This window comes from Phragmites australis, chromosome 21 (genome assembly GCF_958298935.1).
Source record: "Phragmites australis chromosome 21, lpPhrAust1.1, whole genome shotgun sequence".
Taxonomy (NCBI): Eukaryota; Viridiplantae; Streptophyta; class Magnoliopsida; order Poales; family Poaceae; genus Phragmites; species Phragmites australis.
The window spans coordinates 9716664-9738070 of record NC_084941.1 but is presented as its reverse complement, the minus strand read 5'-3'; the positions used below and the strand labels follow the sequence as shown (position 1 = coordinate 9738070).

General features: G+C 42.0%; 3 protein-coding genes across 4 annotated transcripts; 2 read left to right on the top strand and 1 right to left on the bottom strand.

Annotated features, from left to right (window-relative positions):
- The first annotated feature begins 86 nt into the window (after nucleotides 1–86).
- LOC133904136 (heat stress transcription factor A-2c-like) lies at nucleotides 87–3589 on the top strand. 2 transcript variants are annotated; one of them, XM_062345635.1, is made up of 4 exons: nucleotides 87–599; nucleotides 1873–2714; nucleotides 2974–3063; nucleotides 3162–3589. In XM_062345635.1, the coding sequence occupies exons 1-2, from the start codon at nucleotides 294–296 to the stop codon at nucleotides 2641–2643; spliced, it is 1077 nt and encodes a 358-aa protein (XP_062201619.1). In that variant the 5' UTR covers nucleotides 87–293; the 3' UTR covers nucleotides 2644–2714; nucleotides 2974–3063; nucleotides 3162–3589. The 2 variants fall into 2 exon arrangements, with proteins under 2 accessions (XP_062201619.1, XP_062201620.1); XM_062345636.1 differs by having other exon boundaries at nucleotides 2807–3063.
- Nucleotides 3590–7024: 3435 nt separating this feature from the next.
- On the top strand, nucleotides 7025–10403 carry LOC133902937 (protein EARLY HEADING DATE 2-like). The gene is made up of 4 exons (XM_062344263.1): nucleotides 7025–7674; nucleotides 7776–8040; nucleotides 8150–8323; nucleotides 9536–10403. The coding sequence occupies exons 1-4, from the start codon at nucleotides 7485–7487 to the stop codon at nucleotides 10122–10124; spliced, it is 1218 nt and encodes a 405-aa protein (XP_062200247.1). The 5' UTR covers nucleotides 7025–7484; the 3' UTR covers nucleotides 10125–10403.
- Nucleotides 10404–15091: 4688 nt separating this feature from the next.
- LOC133903962 (perakine reductase-like) lies at nucleotides 15092–21315 on the bottom strand. The gene is made up of 7 exons (XM_062345459.1): nucleotides 21181–21315; nucleotides 20699–20866; nucleotides 18484–18687; nucleotides 18229–18401; nucleotides 17344–17440; nucleotides 17097–17250; nucleotides 15092–15468 (listed from the first exon to the last, which is right to left on the bottom strand). Exons 1-7 carry the CDS (start codon nucleotides 21229–21231, stop codon nucleotides 15290–15292), a joined length of 1026 nt encoding a protein of 341 aa, XP_062201443.1. The 5' UTR covers nucleotides 21232–21315; the 3' UTR covers nucleotides 15092–15289.
- Between the last annotated feature and the right edge of the window lie 92 nt (nucleotides 21316–21407).

Sequence of the window (21407 nt, the reverse complement as noted above, 5' to 3'; positions counted from 1 at the left end):
GCCCGAACCCCATTCTTTCCAGAACCTTCCAGGACTCTCGCGACGTGTCTCGACGCGCCCGTACGGAGGGGTATTTAGCAGTCCAGCCACCGCTACCGACCAGCCTTCGCCCCCGGCGAATTCACCGGCCACTTTTCACTGCGCAAAATATCTCTCCCTTCCGCATCGCCGCAGCTACACCCGGGAGGAAAAATATCCTAGAGGTTCCGTCCGATTCGCCACTTGGCCGAGCGATTCGAGTTCTTGCTGCGGTCGGGGCTCTTGGTTCCCGCGAGCCGAGTTCTTGGGCGGCCATGGACCCGGTGGCGGCGGGCATTGTGAAGGAGGAGCTCGTGGAGCGGCCGCTGGAGGATGGTGTCGGCAGGGATGCGGCGGGGCCGCCGCGGCCGATGGAGGGGCTGCACGAGGTGGGGCCGCCGCCGTTCCTCACCAAGACGTACGACCTCGTGGAGGATCCGGCCACCGAGGCCGTCGTCTCGTGGAGCCACGCCGGCAACAGCTTCGTCGTCTGGGATCCGCACGTCTTCGCCGATACGCTGCTCCCGCGCCTCTTCAAGCACAGCAACTTCTCCAGCTTCGTCCGCCAGCTCAACACCTATGTGAGTGAGCGAACCCCCCTTCTTCTTGCCCCCCCACTAATCCTTTCTTTGGAATCGTAGATTGATGGTTCTTGCTTCTTGGTGATGAACTGTCAATTCTGGTGTTGTTCAGTGATAACGTTTGGTAATCTGCGTTCGATTGTGTGGACATGTTGGTTGCAAGCTGTTTCTTGTGAGGTGGTCAAGTAGAGGCATCTTGATCTAGTGGCAATTTCCTTGTAGTCATGGACTCTAGGTCATGATCTTTCTGGAGTGCTTGAACTACTGGTGCAATGTTAGGAGAATTTCTTGTATTTGGCTGAGGTTTTAGGGGTTGTAAGAATGTTGTGAGGCGTTGTTGTGATTTGGTGGGTTTATGCAGCTAGGCATCAAGTTCTATAGTGTCCTACTAAAGTCAAGAACTTTTCAAAGAAGCATAGGGCAGTAAGGTACTCTATTTCGAGGCTCTGATTGTTAAAACTGAAAGGGGATCCGGATTTGATTAATTGATGTTTAGAAACAGACATGTTCAAGGAATCTGGCTGCGGATTCATTATGTGCTTGCATTATACAGAGACAGAACAGTTCCTTTGACCTAGGTGTGGTTATAGGAACTCTAAGATGGGATTGCGGATAGCAAAGTCTTGAAAAGAAATCTAGGTTTCATTTGTGGTGACTTACTACTACTACTTTAGGTCGTGTTCAGGTTTAGTTTTTTGTGGAAGATAGAATGACTTCCCGTACAGAGTTGATAAAACATCAGGTAGATTTATTCCGAAAACAAAAGTTAACTGCACACATAGATAAACTAGGATTCTGATAATATCTAGTTGTAGGTGTAGGTTGTATGGCACTATGGCAGTTAGGATTCAGTGTGAGTGGGGTTTCAGTGCTAGTGTGTGTCAAGCCATAGTTACTTGAATGTGTTTATTCTTAAACACGGACATCCTTCAATGAGCTTCATCTTAAGGTGAGGCAAGGAGATGCTGGGAGAAGAACTCTCCCCAAACATTGTATCATCCTGACATTGTTTCTTGAACTTTCTTATTGTAGCTAGATGGAACAAGATACTGGATGAAGTACGAGAACCAGATTGTTTTGTTCTAGAAGACTCAACTGATCACCTTCAAATGATATAGTATACTGCCACTCATTTTTCCTGTTACCCTCATTCAAAAACATGAAAGGCTACAATCCGGAGTTTACAGAAAATTTTTCACCAAGCTAACATACTGCCTTGTGACTAGACTATATGACCTGACAATGGTCATTTCTTGTCTGTTGCAATCTGCAGGGCTTCAGAAAGGTTGATCCTGACAGGTGGGAGTTTGCAAATGAAGGTTTCCTCAGGGATCAAAGGCACCTACTGAAGACGATAAAGAGAAGGAAGCCACCTTCAACTGTGCTACCATCGCGTCAGCAGGCTCCCGCTTCTTGCCTGGAGGTTGGCGAGTTTGGATTTGAGGAAGAGATTGACAGGCTGAAGCGCGACAAGAACATCTTGGTCACAGAAGTAGTAAAGCTAAGGCAGGAGCAGCAAGCTACTAGAGATCATGTGCAAGCCATGGAAGAGAGGCTGCGAGTGGCTGAGCAGAAGCAGGTACAAATGATGGGGTTCTTGGCAAGAGCAATGCGAAATCCGGAGTTCTTCCAGCAGTTAATTCAGCAGCAAGATAAGAAGAAGGAGCTTGAGGACGCCATCTCAAAGAAAAGAAGACGGCTCATTGACAATTCTCCATTTTGCAGCCCTGAGGAAACAAGTCAGAGTGAGCAGCTTGATTCACAGTTCTTGTTTGATTCGGATGTGCTCAATGAGCTCTGTGAACCTGGAATGCCCGAGCTGGAGAATTTAGCAGCGAACATTCAGGAGCTTGGGAAGGGTAATGCAGATTGTGGGAAGATGGATCAAGCTAGTGACCAGTCAGAGCTGAATGATAACTTCTGGGCAGAGCTGTTGATTGAAGATTTTGTAGACAAGGCAGGGCAGTCCGAGTTGGAAGGAGGAACTGAAGATGTGGATGAACTTGCGCAACAGTTGGGGTATCTGAGTTCTAGTCCAAAGTAGAGTTTTTCATAACGGTTGACCCAACAAATACTGCTGCTTTAGTACTATTGCAGATCATCTTGAACAATCTGGTACATTTCGAACTCAATGACATAAATCCAGTAAAATTGCTAATGTAATGAGTAGTGACATTTTGTTCTATCCATCTTGGTGCAACATGCAGGAGTGACGATTAGAGTAGTGATTGATCTTGCCGACGAGGCTGACAACCGATGATGCAATTTTTTTGTTCTAGTTATTCCAATTATGTTTTTGCAATTGCATCTTTACATTTATTCTCCCATCTGTCCTTACTCCTCTCTGAAGCTTTCTCTTTTGTTCCTCATTCAGTTGACTGGTGGAAATGTATGGCTGTTTGAGGTGTTCGTTCTTGAGCCCAGACCATGGACACCACTAGCTAGATGGTGAAGACTCGATGCTGTAAGTATTTACCTGCCGTTTTACAAAAGAATTGTACTCATGCCATGGCATCGGGAAACTGTCAAACGGAGTGATAATGTTTGATTTCTTTGATGCAGGTGTCTGCTAGATAGCAATCCATGAGGTCTAGTGTTGGCTAATCGTTATCCTAAACTACTCAAGACTAACGTAGACGTACAGTGGTCATCATCTGGCATTCAGTAGCTTCTTACGAACAAGAACCTGTGGAAGTAGCTCTTACTGTATATGCAACCGTCATTGGGTCAAGTTCTTGTACGTTTTGCCAGTGACAATCATGGGTCGGGCATCTGGTTGTAGATTGAGTCAGTCTCCTAGTATGGTCCCTTTAGTCTCCGTGTGATTGATGTACCCTGGAATCTCCTTGCTGTTCGAACTGAGAAGCATGCTGTTTTGTTCACTCTAGTTCCATGATCATCGTAACACTGAACAGTTCAAACTGAGAAGATGTGAATCACCTTCATGTTTTTTCTGAGCTCCGTGTTGGCAGCAGTTTCTGCCGTTTCTTGGCATTTGACAAACAGCCCAACTCCAGAAGTATTTTGCTTGCTGAAGTTGTCGACTGGGTTTGGGTTTTGTGCTTTTGTGAACTGCAGCTGCCACAGGTTGTGCAATTTCTTTTTTGGCATTTGGGAACAGTCACGGCATGTACATTGCCACTGCGAGTCTGTGATCTTGTTCAGTATCGTCTCACGGTAGTGGATGAGGTGGTTCAGTGATGTTGGAAGGTACGAGTCCGGAGTCCATCCGACTGAGGAGAAATCATCCTCTTTGTTTGGAGATGTGGATAGCAAAGGATAGTGGAGCATTGCACATTACGTAGCCAGAAGGAAGCCAACACACTAATCTTGTATGGTAATAGAGCTAAATGAGTCATGTTCTGGTTAAACAGGATTCATATTAGGTGGACTAGCACGTCGATGTTGCGCTCGTTTTTTTTTTTTTTTTTTTTTTTGCACAGAGTATTATAAAACAAGCATGAAAAAATTGAATTCACTAATTTTGGATATCTTAATATTTATTTATGGATTTATCAATATTTAACACATTCATTTAATTATAAAAAAACAGTAGTACTTTCGTACATAGACATAATTTTAATATGTACACGGCACTAATACAAACCTAATAAAATTTGTTTCATTTTTTTGAGTTTTATATATTTTTCTTTGCATTTTGGGAAAAATAAAAAACCCTAAAAGTCACTTGTAGTTTAACTTCCCTAAAAGTTGTTTTGTTGCAAAAAAAAAAAACCCACAAAGGTTTGATTTTGTTGTAAAAACACCCCTAAAAATTCAATTTTTTTTTAAAAAAAATCATAATAAATTTTAAAAAAACTAGAGACAATTCTAAGATATTTTGTGATTTTTTTTTTCAAAAATAATATCCTTTGCATCATATTTTATGGAGAGGAAGTTTGAAAAAAAAGAAAAACGTACAGTTCATTTATTAATTAGAGTTAAATGTATAGCTAATTATTTACTAATCCAAAAATCATGAAACTAATTTTTTAGTTTTCTTACATGATCCTCTATCTTCTAAAAATACATAAAAATCTTTAAATAATTATTGTAACGTGCATGATTGAGTAAATATGTTAGAGATAGATTAATTCATAACTAATTTATAACACCCCCAAAGTTAGTGAAACTACTTTTATTAATTTACTTAAACAATTATTTGTGTAGAAAAAATAATGGTAGACATGAAAAAGTTAAAATAACATGAGTTAATAAATGAGCTGCACATTTTTCTTTTTCTTTTCAAACTTTCTCTCCATGAAATATGATGCAAAGGATATTATTTTTGAAAAAACAATTCACATAAAGTCTTAGAATTGTCTCTAGTTTTTTATAATTATTTTGTGATTTTTTTATTTTTTATTTAATTTTTAGGGGGTTTTTTTACAACAAAGTCAAATTTTTGAGGGGTTTTTTCAACAAAATAACTTCTGGGGGAAAGTCAAAATTCAAGTGACTTTTGAGGGGTTTTTTGCATTTTTCCCTTGCATTTTAGATTATTTCAGCTAATTTATCGATATAACTAATATTCATTTCGATATTTTTCTAGAATTTTCTAAAAATAGAAATTATATTATATATATGTATAGTTATATACATATATATATATGTATATATATACATATCCGTATATATACATATCCGTATATATACGTACACATACATGGGATCTATATAAAACAATAGCTACAGTAATTTGACTCTGGTTGACCTTCTATTCTTAGTCTTTTAATATATGTAATAGATTTATTTTCTGTATCTGAAGCCAATGTGAGTAAAACATTTGAACAAATCACACACAGAGAGAAGAAAATGAAACCAGCTCCATTAAAATAGCAACTCATATATTTTCACCAGCCCATTTCTTAAACAGTAAAAAGGCAAATGGGCATCAGATGCAACTGCATACTTAGCACACAACACTTCTCAATGTAAGTTGCTTTCTCCAAAACCTACTTAGCACACAACACTTAGCAATGTAAGTTGCTTTCTCCAAAACCTACTTAACACATAACACTTTGCAATGTAAGTTGCTTTCTCCAAAACCAAAAAAAGAAGAAAAAATGTGAACAAATCAGATGATGTTCAGTACAACTGCATTAGATCCAACCAACCGGCACAAGGAGCGCCCACAATGACAAAGGGATTTAAGGGAAAGAAAAGGGGCCCAAAAATTCTCGTCAGTGGGGGTTGGTTACCACACCATCTCCCTACACTTTAGCCTGCCCAAAAAAGCATGGATGGAATAAGAAAAGGAGATGCACAAAAGAAGGAAAAGATTAAAGCAGCAAGCAAGGAATTAAGATCGTTGCCATTCCCCAAACCATGAAAAAACATGGGCAGGCTGCTAAAAGAGCACCAGAGATTCAGAAAGATGGAAAGGAAAGATGAAACCTAAATTAAGACTGTGATCAAGCCTGCAGAAAAAGAGAGTCCAGGCCACAGAGACAAGACTCAAGAGTAGATGTCTGATCTGACTGACTTTTAAGTCTTAGACAGAAAGCCTTTCTAAAACCCCTACACAAGATTTGTATCTACTACCTGCAAGTAAACAGAAAGTAGTCTTTAAACATCAGTCACAAGGTGTATGCAAACTCTGAACAAATACTGATAAAAAAACATCAGAGGTAGGAGGGGAGAAAATGTTCGAAATTAAAAGAAGAGGATGGTCAATGAGTGGGTGTGCTCTGTGCTGGTGCTTTTGCTTTCTTTGTAGGGTGAGCCTGATCCCTTGTGTGTGCATGCTCTATGTCCCTCTTTTTTCTCTTTTTCTTTCTAGTTCTTGCTATAATTCACTTGGTCTTCTCTGACTATAGTGCAGAGCTCCTGCTGAGATTAGCAAGGGCCAAGCAGAAAATAAAATCATCTGGCTACTTCAGTGTGACTGATCTATTTATACTGGTGACTTGAATTCTGCACCAACCAGTTCACTCCACAAAGGGAAAATAGAAAAGATGATATACATATAAGAGGAAAAGAAGAAAAACTAGTGCCTTTAACACATCTATCTGATTATTAGTTTATGGTAAATGCCTGGGTGCTGCAAATGAAATCTGGACTAGTCCTGTCTATGTAAAAGATAGAAACTAAAAGCACTTAGCAGACTGTTTCCTCTTCAGTTCTACCTTGTTTTACAGCCTTATTGCATTACAAAGTCCCAGTCAGAACTCAGAAAGATAGTAACATCTAGCTAGCAAGCATGCGCATAAATAAGATAAATAAAAGAGTTCATTATATTTCACACGGAATTGTGAACATTTTGACAGATCTTAATACGTCGACGCAGTCTCATGAGCTCATCGTTTACTAAGAAAACTACGGTCGGTGCTAGCTGTTTGTCACATTTCACTCCATCTGTATGTATCTCAGGAATTTCTAGATGCCCAACTGAACCAAATAAACATGATGGCAACTTGCTGATGCACTGATCGATGCATGTGTAGCCCAGGTTTTTACCAAATGTTCATGCACAGACCTGGCTGTGATGCATGACTGCTGCCATTGAGAAAAGTTGTGGAAATTAAAGGGGAAGAAAAGAGGACACAGTTGGATGGCTGTAGCTTTTTGGCCCAGACCTGCAGAGGGATCGGAGGAGTGCACTCATTGCGTCTCTACACGTAGGCCTTCTTATTCTGGCGGCAGCAACCGCAGCCTGCAGAAGGCAACGCCAAACACGCACCACACCCTCCCCGCCGACGCCTTTTCCTCTGCAATAATCTGATTTCTCCTGCTCTCCTCTCTCTCAAATCTCAATTCACCCACTGCCACCACGCAGCCACACAGAGGCTAGATATAGAGAGAGAGAGACGAGAGAGAGATAGGAAGGACTTGCAAGAGAACACCAAGAAACAGACAAGCAAGCAGGGTGGTGATCGAGTGACCATGATGCTCTCTGATCTCTCGTCTGACCAGGAGGCCACTGGATCCAGCTCCCATGGAGGGGACATCGCCAGCTACGCCCTGAGCCCTCTCCTTGTCGCGCCGGCGGCCACGGCCACCGCGGTGCTGCCGCCGCAGCCGGAGGAGCCCAGGGCGGGGGCCAAGAGGAAGAGGAGCCAGCCCGGCAACCCAGGTAATAATTAACTGAGAGCTAGCCTGCCTTTCGTTCTTGGATCAAGAATCTTCTTCTCGCTCATCCGGGTCGATCGGTTGATCACGCGACGCCCGCAAAAGACCCCGGCGCGGAGGTGATCGCGCTGTCGCCGCGGACGCTGGTGGCGACGAACCGGTTCGTGTGCGAGATCTGCAACAAGGGCTTCCAGAGGGACCAGAACCTGCAGCTGCACCGCCGCGGGCACAACCTCCCCTGGAAGCTCCGCCGGCGCAGCCTCCCGTCCGGCGCGGGCAGGCAGGACGCCGCGCCGCCTCCGCCTCCGCCGCCGCGCAAGCGCGTGTACGTCTGCCCCGAGCCGACCTGCGTCCATCACGACCCGGCAAGGTACGTAAAATTAATCGAGCAAGCTAGCTGAGACATGCAGTGCTTAAGAGGCGAGCTTGAGCGATGGACTAGTGGAATCAATAATGGCCGCGTGACTGAACGTGTGCAGGGCGCTGGGGGACCTGACGGGGATCAAGAAACACTTCTCGCGGAAGCACGGCGAGAAGCGGTGGAGGTGCGAGCGGTGCGGGAAGCGCTACGCCGTGCAGTCCGACTGGAAGGTGCACGTCAAGGGCTGCGGCACGCGCGAGTACCGCTGCGACTGCGGCATCCTCTTCTCCAGGTACACTTGCGCATGGACTCCACGCTGCAATGCACGTCAGAGGATACATGCGCGCGCATGGACACACTCTCGTGAGGCAGGCTCAGCTTGATTAAATCCTTGCCGCGCATCTAGGTGTAGATGCTAAGTTACTTTTTATCAAGAACTGTTCTTGTGCTGGCCTGCTGGGTTTCTTGCTGTTCTTGGAATGTCAGTGCATGTGTGTTTCCATGTGTTCCTTCTTCCCCATGATTTTGAACTAGGTAGTAGGTAGCTTGAATTTGCATGTTTGTTTTTTCTGAAAAATAATTCGTCTGTTCATGATCTTAGCTGCTCTGGTCTAATTCCGGGTTCTGGTTCAATAGAAATCATGTTCTTGTAGGTTTTTGAAACTTTGATCTGAATTCTGAAGTTAACTACCATCTGTTTCCTAGTATGGTTCGTCTTAAACTTCGGCTGGTAATGTCACTAACATAACCGCATGCTGACTTCATTTAGAAATTTAATTAAGGTTTGATCTGTCATAATCTGTGCATGATTACATCTTCATGCACGCGCATTTCAAACTAGTTTAAAAACAAAAGACAAAAATGACTACTTCCCCATGGGTCCTAGGGAACTTGGTACAAATTTTGTTTTTTGGGTTCAAAAATCCAGAAATCCTGGTCAAAGTAGTAGCAGGAATATGTATATTTGGAAATCTCCAGCCTGCAAATACTCTATGGTTGTCCATGTGGCCATGAGATCGATCCTTCACAAATACTGCAATCTGCTGTTGCAGTGCACTGCAATAGGATCGTTTTCACATTTCTATTCTTGTTGCACACTTCCTACATCAGATAGTGGAATTGAAGGAGGCAATTTCAAGCAGTATAACATGTTCTGGTCTTCAAATTGAAGATTAACACCAGTTACACCAGATATATATCACTCTAGTGCATTTACCCTACTGGCCTACTTCATTTTAATTATATATCCCCAACGGTAATGTGAATTCAGTGATAACTTAGAATACATACACACAAGGAAACTGACAGAAGAACCTAAACCAATCATATGACAAGAACTTTTCTACACCAAAGTTCAATGCAACTTTTACATGCATGGATTGCATTGAGTACTCATGCATGTGCACATCAGTATAAAGTTATTAACCTAGCTACATACAAACTAATGGTTGGCTCTTCCTCTGATTGTTTGTTTAACCTATGCATTGCATGGCGATGCATGCAGGAAGGACAGCCTGCTCACACACAGGGCCTTCTGTGATGCCCTAGCTGAGGAGAGTGCAAGGCTTCTTGCAGCTGCAAACAACGACAGCAGCACCATCACCAACGGCAGCAGCAACAGCAACAGCAACAATAATCTCATGATCACCAACAGCAGCGCACCACTGTTCCTCTCACGATCATTCTCCAACCCTCCTCCTGCTGCTCATCAAAACCCTAATGCCCTCTTCTTCCTGCACCAAGAGGCCCCTGACCCCCTGCCGCCGATCCAACCCTCGCCGTACCTTGACCTTCCTATCTCTGCCAGCATCAGCACCACCACCTTCGTCACCGGCGACGTCCTCGCCGACTCGGTCAGCTTCAGTCTTGCTCCGGACGGTTCGGTTGCTCTGCACGCCGGCGGGCACCGGCGCTTCACCAGGGACTTCCTCGGCGTCGACGACGGCGAGGTCGAGGAGCTGCATCAGCTGCCACTGTGTGCCACCACTACTGCCACCGTCCCCCGTGCCGCCAGCTGCGCCACCGATCTCACCAGGCAGTACCTCGGCGAGCGGCTGCCGCCGGTGAACGGGACGTGGAGCCACAACTTCTAGGGCCACTGCATGAAGAGAAGCCGCTCAAACTGCATGCATGCACTCTTGAAGAGCTAGCAATCAAACATAGTGCGACGTGACATCTTGAGCAATGTTGTTACTTTCTTGATCTTCGTTTCCTTGCTGTTTAATTCTCATTTAGGGTACGTGTATTCGACTTTCGCAACTTTCGGTGCATGAATCATCACATCTATGTTGTTTTGTGCCTTTTTTATGCTGAGAGACATGTTCTCGTTGAGATGGTTATGATAATACATTGAAGCATCTTGTGTTTCATTATATTCCTCTTGTTGGATATATATGAACTCTATATACAAATATTCTACTGCTCGATTTATGCAAGCATGCTCAGACAAGTCAGACGCATGCAAATTAACTTTCCATGCACATCAATAATTGACGAGCACAAATACAAATTAACAGCACTAATTGGTGAGTTAGCATTTGCATGGATTTGCAGCTGTTTGCAATATGCATATATGCATGATGAGTGCATGCCATATGGGGACCATACACGCATGGTACACACACATATATATACACACACACATGTATGTGCAATCCCGAGATAGAGCCTAGCACATAGTTTGAGAAAAATGAGGAAGAAGAAAAAGGACCTGTGCAAAATGTGTGCAGGGCCTCTTTATTGTCGTGCGTTGACACGCATCATGCTCATGCCCCACCCTTTTCCTCAATTGGTTCTTCCAAAGTGTGTATTACTACTGCATAACTAGTGTTAAAATCTCCATCTCCTTATGAATAGTTACACTACTCAGTTATTAAGATCAATTATATATATTCATGGTCAAATAAATAAAAAGATTGCACTTCTGTCAAAAAAAAATTCCTTCTAAAACGTAACATTGTTGATGTAGGGCACGGTAGAACATGTGTTCAGTTGCCAAAAAATTGTTAGAAATATTTCCGCATGCACAGTTTGTACACATATATCTTTGCAATTTGAGCCCGTTCCTTTTGTACAAATTTTGGCAAATGCACATGTTCTGCATCTATGTATTTTTCCAAGAAGTTTCTGAAATGCACAAGTGTAAACTCACCATCACCTAGGTTGCATACGCACCAAGGTTTGGTCAATGTACAGCTGCTGGTTACTGCATACTACTGATGCTACCATTTTTTATGGACCTAAATTCCTTTTCGAAATTAAAGATAGGCAGTAGGCAAGCAAAAGATCAAAAGTCTAATACGCCAGAATATTCTTGATGAGATATGTGGATAAAAGATATAAAGTTTGCATGCATGCATGCATGACTGTGCATATGGAATAAACCTAGGGATTGGGATTATATCCCAAGGGCAGGCAGGCATGCAAAGGAAGGAAGGAAGCCTGCATGCTGCATATACTTAGCCAGGCTTTTGAAGAAAAGCTATGGGCATGCGAGATGCAGCAGGGAATTAGTACATCCAATATCCCAATTGCCCCCCTCCTCTCTCACCTCCAAAAGGATCACTGCATGGCTTTTCCTCCTTTGCTTTCCCTTCTTTATTCTCCTCTTTGCCTTTTGCAATCCAGGCATTAACAAAAAGCAAACCGTTCTCTTTTGCTTCCTGACAGCCGCCTTGTGCGGGAGGGGAAGTTCGGCAACGTGGTGTGTGCGCACGGTCTATCAAGATCATTCATTTGCGATGAGCTTGGTGCTATAGAGGGTAAAAAAATTATAAGGTAGGTGAGAGAATCAACAGATACATGAATATGAGGTGAGAGATAGATAGTACGTATGCACCACATTGCGGAGTTGTATTTCCCGCCTTGTGCTATCCCATAAGCTGCTGCTGCAGGAAACAAGTATCTGTTCTGTAAATACTTGAACCACCTGCATTCATACATAATGAAATCTTAGTAGAAAGAACCTTGCAGAAAGAAAATATATAGTGTATCACTAGAGTTCGAAAATTAGTTGGGCTGGAAAGACAAAAATGGAGAGACGATGGTCCATTAACAACTCTTTGCAAACATGTCAGCAGACGCCCAGTTTCAGAGAGTAGTTCAGCAGACGTGCAGTTGCAGAGAGCTAAGCAACCTCAACCTTCAGGGCAAGCTGTAGTACACTGTACCTTGTTGCAGAGACACTGAGATTTTCAGCTGGATCTGAAGACCATAGCATGAACAATCAACCAATCAATCATCGAATAATCATAGACTGACGCTGCTGCATGGATTCATGAATGCCTTGCTTTCAAATCTATCAACGTTTTGTGGCCTTGCAATCAGTGGGGGCAAAGATCACAGCAGCAGAATTTGGGGAGGTGGTCCAAGAAACCAAAGGCCAGCTCCACACACATGTTCTTGGTGGGCGTCCCTCCGCATCATCGCCGGCCCGGCGGCCGCTGCGCGATCCCCGATGCTCGAAGTGCGTGATGGGCATCAAACCAAGGGCAGGACATCGCTGCCTCGAGATCCATTCAAAATCTGGTCAGCACCTCCCAAGGTTCCTCCTGAAAGGGACACCATCACCATGGGCGACAGTGCATGCAGCAGCCCTACTTGGGCATTGCCAATTGTCTCCCCCGGCCCTGTTGCTTAAAACATCTGCAAAGTTCAGCACAATGCAAGTTAATCTATACTACATGATACTGCGAATAGCAAGAAGTAAAACACAGACATTTTAATATAGTAACATTGCTGAAGTGGCATAAGTTTTTCAGCAACAGGAGTGCAAGGTAAAAAGTAGTACAGACCTGAGGAGGAAAAAGTATCACACAAGCAGTAGAAACTAGAAAGGCAGTAAAATTTACTGAGGTACGTAGCACTAGTGGGTGGGGTGACATCTTTATCATGATGTCCTTGTGTGCTATTATAATGAGAAACATTTTTAAGTCAACTGTAATGAGATAAAAATGAGGACTAAGTTAAACTGTTCTGAATGGTCAAAAAAGTTGTAATCGAACCGGTAAGGCACTCACTGCCCTAGTTAGTGTCAGGAATATAGAATTACTTATGTATTTAGGAATATAAAATTATTTATGTATTCATCAGTAGAGTTCTTTTACTTTTCCATTACACACTCATGTATTCTATATATTATTCTCATAGGCTATTATTCAATACAAATGATACTCAGAACATGGTACTAGAGCTAAGTTTAGGATTAGGGTTTTCTCTCTCTAAGCTTGTTGCGCTTCCACGCAAAACCCACCACCTCTATTCTTGGTGCTTCGTCTTGCATCTTCCCTGTCGTTGCTCTTCATCTTGAGTAGAGGCTTTTCCTCGCACACGATCCCGATGCAACCCACGGTTTTTCTTCACTGAGCGCTCGACGGGATCCACTGCTCTTGTGCCGGTGTCTATCGATAGGATCTCATGCCGATCCAATTGCTGAAGTTGTTCAATGGGATTCGCCACTCTCCTGCCAACACCACCGCTGGATCCACGTGCCGTTGCAGGCTCCATTCGCGTCGGGGCCACCACATCTATGCATGTTGGGGCCGCCGCTAGGACCGGTCCCCTCTCCTTTGTTGTCACCGAGGCCTTGTCCAGCGCCATTGGTTGTTGACGGGATCCCCTCGCCACCAGAGCCATGCATCATGCCATTGTTGTGTCGATCCACCACCATCACTAGGATCCGATCCATCGTCGGAAGCTGATCTGTCGTAGGATCGGTCGCTGTGGAGCCACGTGCTGCCGTCTCATCGGTTATGTTGCTATTTTCTTTCGTAACAGAGAGAAGTAGTCACTCGGTTGTTGTACAAAAATAAAAAAGAAAGAAAGAAGAAGGATCTTCATCGTACAGGGAGTCCTCCTAAAGGTACCGGTGGCTCTTTAGGCACTTGTGTTCTCACCAGGGTCTTACTGGTTCTAACACATAGGAAATTTTTATGCTATTTCGTCGCATTGCTTTCTCTGCACTTATTGGTGCTACTACTATCACTATGACTTCTACACCGTCAACCTCTGCTGATTCTATGGCTCAAACTTCTGCCTCGATGTGTTCTACTGGTTTGGCTACTGTGTCACCTTCCGCTTCTACTTCTAGTTGGTATTGGCCCTCACTACCATAATTCACAGTGTCTTTGGGAGTTTGATTGGTTTCATTCTTCTTATGCTGCTCTTGCTAGTCTTGTTGCTTCCACCTTTGTTGCTAGTATTTCTAGTTTTTCTTTAGAGTCTTTATTTCCATTGTGTCCACATCTCAATCTCTCTTTGAGTCTATCTATGTCGTATGAGTCCACATATTCCTTCATCAGTATGTTGATTTCTTTTGTGGTTAACGAATTTTTGTTTAGCTAATCTTTTCTTATTGTTATTGATGCAACAATGCCATATAGATCTTTCTATAGCTTTAGTGATAACTTTATTTGTCATCTTGCTACTCGTCGTTACTTTGTTTGCAATTCTTGTTCTAGGGAATTCTTTTGTCATCTTGGTCTTACTACTCGTCGTCGGTTTGTTGTGGTTCTTGACTAAGAAAATTCTTTTACTGTCATCGCTATGACTCTGCCCATGTGCTTCATTTTGCACTTCTTCAGTTTAATTTGATAGGTTACCAAAGCTCCATTCTATAATGGCTTTGAAAAGATATATTTTAGATGTATCAGTTTTATATTTTTTAAATTGGTACTTAGTGTTTACTCTTTCAAATACAACATTATTACACACGTCTTACATTTAAGGTGGGGTGTTAGAAATATAGAATCTTATACGCATTTAGGAATATAGAATCCTTTACATATTCATTAGTAGAGTCATTTTCCGTTACACAATCATGTACTTATTGCCTCGTGAGATCAATATTCAATACAAGTGATATATTCATAACAGTCAGAAACTATCACGCCCCGGTTGGAAGAAAATGGAACTAGTACCTTTTCAAAAGAAAAAAAAATGAATGATGGCGGATAGATGTAACTCTAATAAAAAATAAAAATAAATTCACTCAGAGAATGACATAAAAAGACAATGTGCACCAGTGGCATATGTTGCTTGAGGCACAATATTTTCTAGATTCAAAGAATTTAACTAAAAGTTGGCATGTTTCTTTGATCACGTCTAGCAATTGATACATCTCATACAGCGCCAGTGGCATATGTTGCTTGAGGTACAATATTTTCTCGAGCATGGAAAAACTGTCTTCCATGCAGTCAGGAACAAATACAACACAACATGGTGAGGCAATCTCGAATTTGCATTTGAAGATGTAAAGTGGCTACTTTGGAAGTGGAGTATTTGCAAGCCTCCAAGAATAAGGCTCCAGGATTCCAATAACTCTGGACCCAGCTACCTCACCGGCAGGGACTGCAGCTGAGATTTCTTTGAGATCTTCCTTGCTCAGCTTTTTCTTTACAGCACCAATGTTATCATCAAGGTTCTTCACTTTAGTTGTTCCTAGATTCAAAGAGCAGTTATACACTTGTGCATAGTCAGATATAGCTTAGATAAACTGTACGTTTATATGAAATACTGCAGCGTTTACTTCCTATTTGAAACATCAAGATGAACAATCTGCTATAACAGCTATATGTGCAAAGCATCTTGCAGTTATAGATGGAGAAAAATTATGGTCTTTCATGTTATTTTAACAGCAGAGCACAGCTCTGTAAGGGAATAAGGTGGATAGAAGAACATATTCTTAAAAGAAAAGAATGCACCACAGAATCTGATCCTCATGTCACAACACTTCTTGAAGTGGTGAACTGCGGTTACGTTTCTAACAGTGTAAGTGATTGAAGATTTCTTAGCCTCAACGTTATTGAGAAAAATGCTTTCCAAGTGAAATGACAGGGAAGATGTAAGAATCATGCATGTATCATGATATGCAACCAAAGGCAAGAATTTGAAAATTAGTTTATATCATATAAATAAACTCAAACTAGGCAATACTGCAGTTTTGGAGGTCAAGATGGTACGGCCTGACTAATTGCTCAAATTGACTCTCACGTCCTACATATAAAGAAAAATGTAAGGTTAATTTGGAAAGCCAACAGGAAGACATAACTGGCTAATTGTTCCTTTTAGTGCCTGATAGAAGAAAGAACAATGATTATGTATATTACCGGTCAGATTGACTCACTCTTTGCTAGCTTCAGATTAATTCTGCCCAATAGATGCTCTATTTAAATGAAAAAGAAAGAACAACGATTATGTATATTACTGGTCAGTTGCATTGGCTTTTCTAAGGCAGGAACAGAACATTGCGCTCTACTGCGTATTTAGCCAATTCATTATTTTGTTCTGTTCAGAGAACATATTAATTACTTCCTGAATTGCTAGGTGCAGCAGTGTAAACTTATCAATCTTCTATAGAGTAGAAAACTATATTTGCATATACACTGCATGATTTTAGCTTTTTATAGAGTACACAGTGTTAGTTCTAATATAGGAGTTAACTAGTTAAGGACTAATTCAATCTGCTAGTATCAGATGAAAGTTTGTAAGCTCAGATCACTTGAATTAGTGCACCAACCAGGCCAAGCATAAATATAATGTGTCATTATAAAAGCAAGATACCCCAAGTATAACTGCTGTTGTGACTGTTCAACAGCTAAAGCCTAAAGATTTCAGAATCCTTGAATTTTTGTCATGCTTGAAAGGTGATAAGCCAGCATTCACATGTTTATGCATTCAAAGGTGATAAGCCATTCAAGGGACTGATGAAAAAACAGGCCGGTTTTCATCAAAACCACTCCTCACCGGTTTTCTAAAAAGGTCTTCTTCATGGCTTAAGTGGCACCACTTGATGCTTATTTATTTGCAGAGGGATGCATTTTTATTTCATCTTATAGCTGATTCAAGCACCAGATCTTAGAAAAAAACATTTAAAAATTTGAAGAAGAAAAAAATGCTAATTTTCTAACTAGCCACGTAGGTTTTTTGTGATGCAAAAGGTTTGCTGAACCCTGCTCACATGCGAACTAGGTCATAGACATGATCTTCCACCAAACATTAACCATGTTATGCCTGATAATGGGGAGCATTTCTGATAACACACTAAGGATGTCAAGAAGACATATTACCTGGGATTGGGACCACATCCTCCCCTTGATGAAGAACCCAGGAGAGAGCTAGTTGAGCAGGGGTGCACCCATACTTTGTCGACAGCATTTCAAGTCGTGTATACAGAACTTTATTCTTCTCTAAGTTTTCCCCAGCATACCTAGGATGTTTAGACTGAAAAGGGGCAGAAGAGATGCTAAGTCAAAGAAAACAACATCAGTACTTTGTGTGTGGAAGATGACTATAGTAATCTGAATTTCATTTTACCAATAAGCTTTCTGATGGTATAGTCTCTACGGCTGCCCTGCCAGCAAAGAAGCCACGACCAAGTGGGCTGTATGGAACAATTCCAATGCCAAGCTCCCTGAATGCAACTAATACTTTATATGACAAACACACAAAGGCATGATACGAAGGTTCAATGAACCAAAGGTAAAATGAAGCATAAATTAACTAGCAATTGCAATGTGTAAGAAAGAAAGAAATTGAACACCATCTAAATATAGCCAAATAGCTTCTATGCCCAAAAAATAGGAAATCCCTAAATGCATCACTTAAAATGGCCTATTTCATATTACTTCAGAGTGATGGGTTCAATAAGCAAAGTAACCCACGACAGCCAAAATCAAGAGTCAGCTAACAAGCCACATGAATCAATTAGCCTTTACTCAATCATGTACCATGACACCAAACATGTATATATTTTACACATGGTAATGTTAACTTAAAAATTCACTCATTTAAGCACTAATCACAATGACACAAAACATGTATATATTTTACACATGATCAAGTAAACTTAAAAAATTGACTCATTTAAACATTAATCAACAGGAATCTGAGAAGCATAGTAGTGTACATGCTTATTGCAAGCATACGCAAGATAATTTTTCTCTAACATTCAACGATTCTTTTGAATTCAACAAGAAGGAATTTTGCAACTAATCTTACTTTGAATAAGATAGCTTCTATCAATACCACATGCATCATAAATGGTTATTCCATAAGATCCAATATTTCTGACCAAGGCTCCAAGCATAAGTTCCCATGGAAAAAGGAATTGCATCAAAGGCCAAAACATATAACTTTCTGATTTTTCTGGAACTTAAGTAGACAAGATTGTTGCAACAATTATATGGGCTAAGGAATAACCTGCAAACTGGTATTATGTCTTCCTCTATATCTCGGGTCCATAGTGACCATTCCAACTGCACTGCAGTGATTGGATGAACTGCATGTGCCCGTCGAATGGTATCTGCACTAGCCTCTGACAAGCCAATGTATTTGACTTTCCCTTCTTCAACCAACTTCTTGAGCTCCCCCATCTACACATGCCCATTGATGACATCAGACAGAGTGGATGAAACGAAAACAGCAAAGCACAATACATGATCGACAGATACACACAGTTTCCTCTATAGGCACCGACTGGTCAATGCGATGCTGGTAGTATAGATCAATGTAGTCTATAGCAAGGCGCTGAAGGCTTGCTTCGCAGCACACACGCACATAGTCCGGACTACCCTTCACACGCATGCCACTGATGTCGAATCCTGCAATGCCACACTTGGTGGCAACTTGCACCTTATCACGGGGCAACTGCTTCAATGCCTGCTCAACAAAAATATCTCCATATGACACTGAGCAAAAATATGCGATTCATAAATCAATGTGTGGCTTAGATATGCAATAAAGGAGGAGCAGGGCCCCTGATTCAGGACTTGGCATGTTCCTTCTTTGCAGCTTTAATCATATCATAATGTATAGGTATGCCAGTGACCACTAATTATCGAAGCCCAGTGTTGCCTCCTTGAACTACTAGCTCATTGGGATTTAGAGAGGATCATCATGGAAACCAAATTTTTGGATAAGGAATGAAGGGAATTGCTTGTAAATTGCTAAATTTTCATCTCTCATACAAGAGCAAGGGATCTCTATGAGTCAAGATAGTTTTAGAATAAATCATGAATGAGAGGGGCAAGAATTTTTTAGCCCATATATGTTGGGGAAAAAGGGCTTCAAAGCCTTGCACAGAGACATTTGATTGAATGCCACTCCGGATCTTCTCTGTTGCATCTAATTAAAAAAATTATCAGCAAGTACAATCTTATAAGTTTCCTTGATACATCTAATTAAAAAAATTATCAGCAAGTACAATCTTATAAGTTTCGATAATATGAAGGGTATTTGGGCAAGCATGCTCTCAGCCAATGGTTATGGTGCACAACTGCTCACTGTTATAACAGGGTTAGAATGTTTGATTTATGCAAGGTGTCAGTGGTTTTGTAGCTTAATTTATTTTTGAAAGGAAATGGGAGCTTACCTAATAATCTGCTCATCCAAAGCAAAGTGTGTTATAGGGCTTGTTTGTCAAGCCACATCTACTTATTATCCAAAACAAAGTACTTGACCAAATGTACCAAATTTAACCATCATCAGCTCTAGAGACAGCAAAATGACCGGACTTTTTACATCATCTATGGAATTTTACAAAGGGAAAAATCGATATGTGCCCCTGCTATTTCACCACTTCAAAACAAAATTATTATGTCTCCATGCTCCCATATAATTCAAGGGTGATGACAAGCAGGTTCCCTACAAAGGATGACAATTGTAGCATTGGAGAACAGACATGTGCAGTGGATGTGAACTACAATAGGCAAGCACATGAGGGTTGTGGTCGTGTGGTTACATGGGCTATGAAAGAGGGCATCCAGTGCTGATTCACTGTACACACCCTACGCTCTTGTGCTCATGATGCATCAGGCAGGATGGCCTTGATGCGGAGGCAACGTATTTTTAGTTTTTTTTTTTTTTTTTATCAAAATGACTTTAGAGGGCCATTCATCAGTGTTGTCCTTTTGGGTTAAACTAATGTCTTGATCTTAAGAACTATATACATCTGACTATATAAAGTGCAAAATTCTTTTCTAGAAAATTCATATCCTTCTGAATTAGGTCAGTGGAGCAAACAACTGTAGCACAATTTCGAGTTGACAAAGGCATAGTCAGGTAAACTATAATATAATTTCATCCAATTCTACCTGAATGGCCAAATACTGGAATTCTCCGTCACCTAATTTGAACCAATTACAGGCCAAAAAAGTTATCAGTGGAGACAAGTTGTGGGCGATTCGATGAAGTACCACTTGTGTAACTGCCTAACAGTGGAATCCTTGGGTAAAAGTTGGAAGATCGAGTAAATGACTGTAGCACAACTTTGAGTTGAGAAAAGTGATAATCAGGTAAAATATACTAAAGTTCACCCAATTCCACCTAAATGGCCAAATACTGGAATTCTCTGTCATCTAATTTCAACCACCTCTGGGCCAAAAGTGTGATTTGTGGAGTGGGCCATTCGACCAAGTACCAAATTCGTAAAAGCTTGACAGGGGATTTCTTGGTAAAAATTTGGATCATTTTATCGTAGTTACCCAATTCCACCTAAACCCTAGTTACACCTTCCAAGAATGTGATTTTGTGCCAGTAAAGAATCTTGAGTCGAATGCAACCTATATAATCATCAAGGAACACAATGCCGACATAAGGATTCCCATCCTTCCTCGAATCCCCTCCAATCAAATCAGACATACACAAAGCACTGGATTCAGAAAGATTTTACCTTTCCAAGAAGGACCTCATTGGTGTGCGGCCCATAGGCATCTGCAGTGTCAAAGAAGGTGATACCGGCCTCGAATGCGTGCTTGATAACCGCGATCCCGGCGTCCTCAGGGACCGGGGCGTTGTAGACTCCGGTGAGGCCCATGCACCCGAAGCCAAGCTTGGACACCTGCAACGCACATTGCGCATCCCCAATCGATAAAATCCACTAGAAAGACCTGACCAAATGCAAGAAAACGGCAGTAGTTTCCCTCGCGCAAACACAAAATTGCATCTTTTATCTCTGTTTTCCTTGCAAGGTCGCACCTTTCTTCGTTTTCATTGCAGCATTTGCGATTAAAAGCGGGCAACAAACCAGATTCTCCAGATGAGTACGGAACTGCAACTTTCTTTTCCACCATCGAAAGATTTGGGACCAAATTCGAGAATCTAAAGAATGGTTAACATCTGGGAGGGACAGAGGTAGGGTTCGTGATCGGTTACCTCGAGACCCTGGGCGCCGAGCTTCACTCTGGGCATCTCGTGCTGCTCCATCTTCGATTCGCGCAGGCGCAGGGGAACAGAGGAGGAAGTGCGTTAACTGTTGGCCGTGCGGAGGTACCTGACAGGTCGCCGTCGGTAGCAGTACCTGCAAGCAGACTCTGCACGGGTTTTGGTCCGTTCGATCGAGGATCAACGGGTTTCTTTTTTCCTTGGCACAATTTGTAAAA

What these genes read in the sequence shown, in the direction of transcription:
- LOC133904136 (XM_062345635.1), top strand. Translation starts at nt 294, where the DNA reads ATGGACCCGGTGGCGGCGGGCATTGTGAAGGAGGAGCTCGTGGAGCGG. An exon ending in TCCGCCAGCTCAACACCTAT is followed by an intron (nt 600 to 1,872) that starts GTGAGTGAGCGA and finishes TGCAATCTGCAG; the next exon opens with GGCTTCAGAAAGGTTGATCC.
- LOC133902937 (XM_062344263.1), top strand. Translation starts at nt 7,485, where the DNA reads ATGATGCTCTCTGATCTCTCGTCTGACCAGGAGGCCACTGGATCCAGC. An exon ending in GTCCATCACGACCCGGCAAG is followed by an intron (nt 8,041 to 8,149) that starts GTACGTAAAATT and finishes GAACGTGTGCAG; the next exon opens with GGCGCTGGGGGACCTGACGG. An exon ending in TGCGGCATCCTCTTCTCCAG is followed by an intron (nt 8,324 to 9,535) that starts GTACACTTGCGC and finishes CGATGCATGCAG; the next exon opens with GAAGGACAGCCTGCTCACAC.
- LOC133903962 (XM_062345459.1), bottom strand. Translation starts at nt 21,231, where the DNA reads ATGGAGCAGCACGAGATGCCCAGAGTGAAGCTCGGCGCCCAGGGTCTC. An exon ending in CGGTGCCTATAGAGGAAACT is followed by an intron (nt 18,402 to 18,483) that starts GTGTGTATCTGT and finishes GGGCATGTGTAG; the next exon opens with ATGGGGGAGCTCAAGAAGTT. An exon ending in GGATGTGGTCCCAATCCCAG is followed by an intron (nt 15,469 to 17,096) that starts GTAATATGTCTT and finishes CTTTGAATCTAG; the next exon opens with GAACAACTAAAGTGAAGAAC.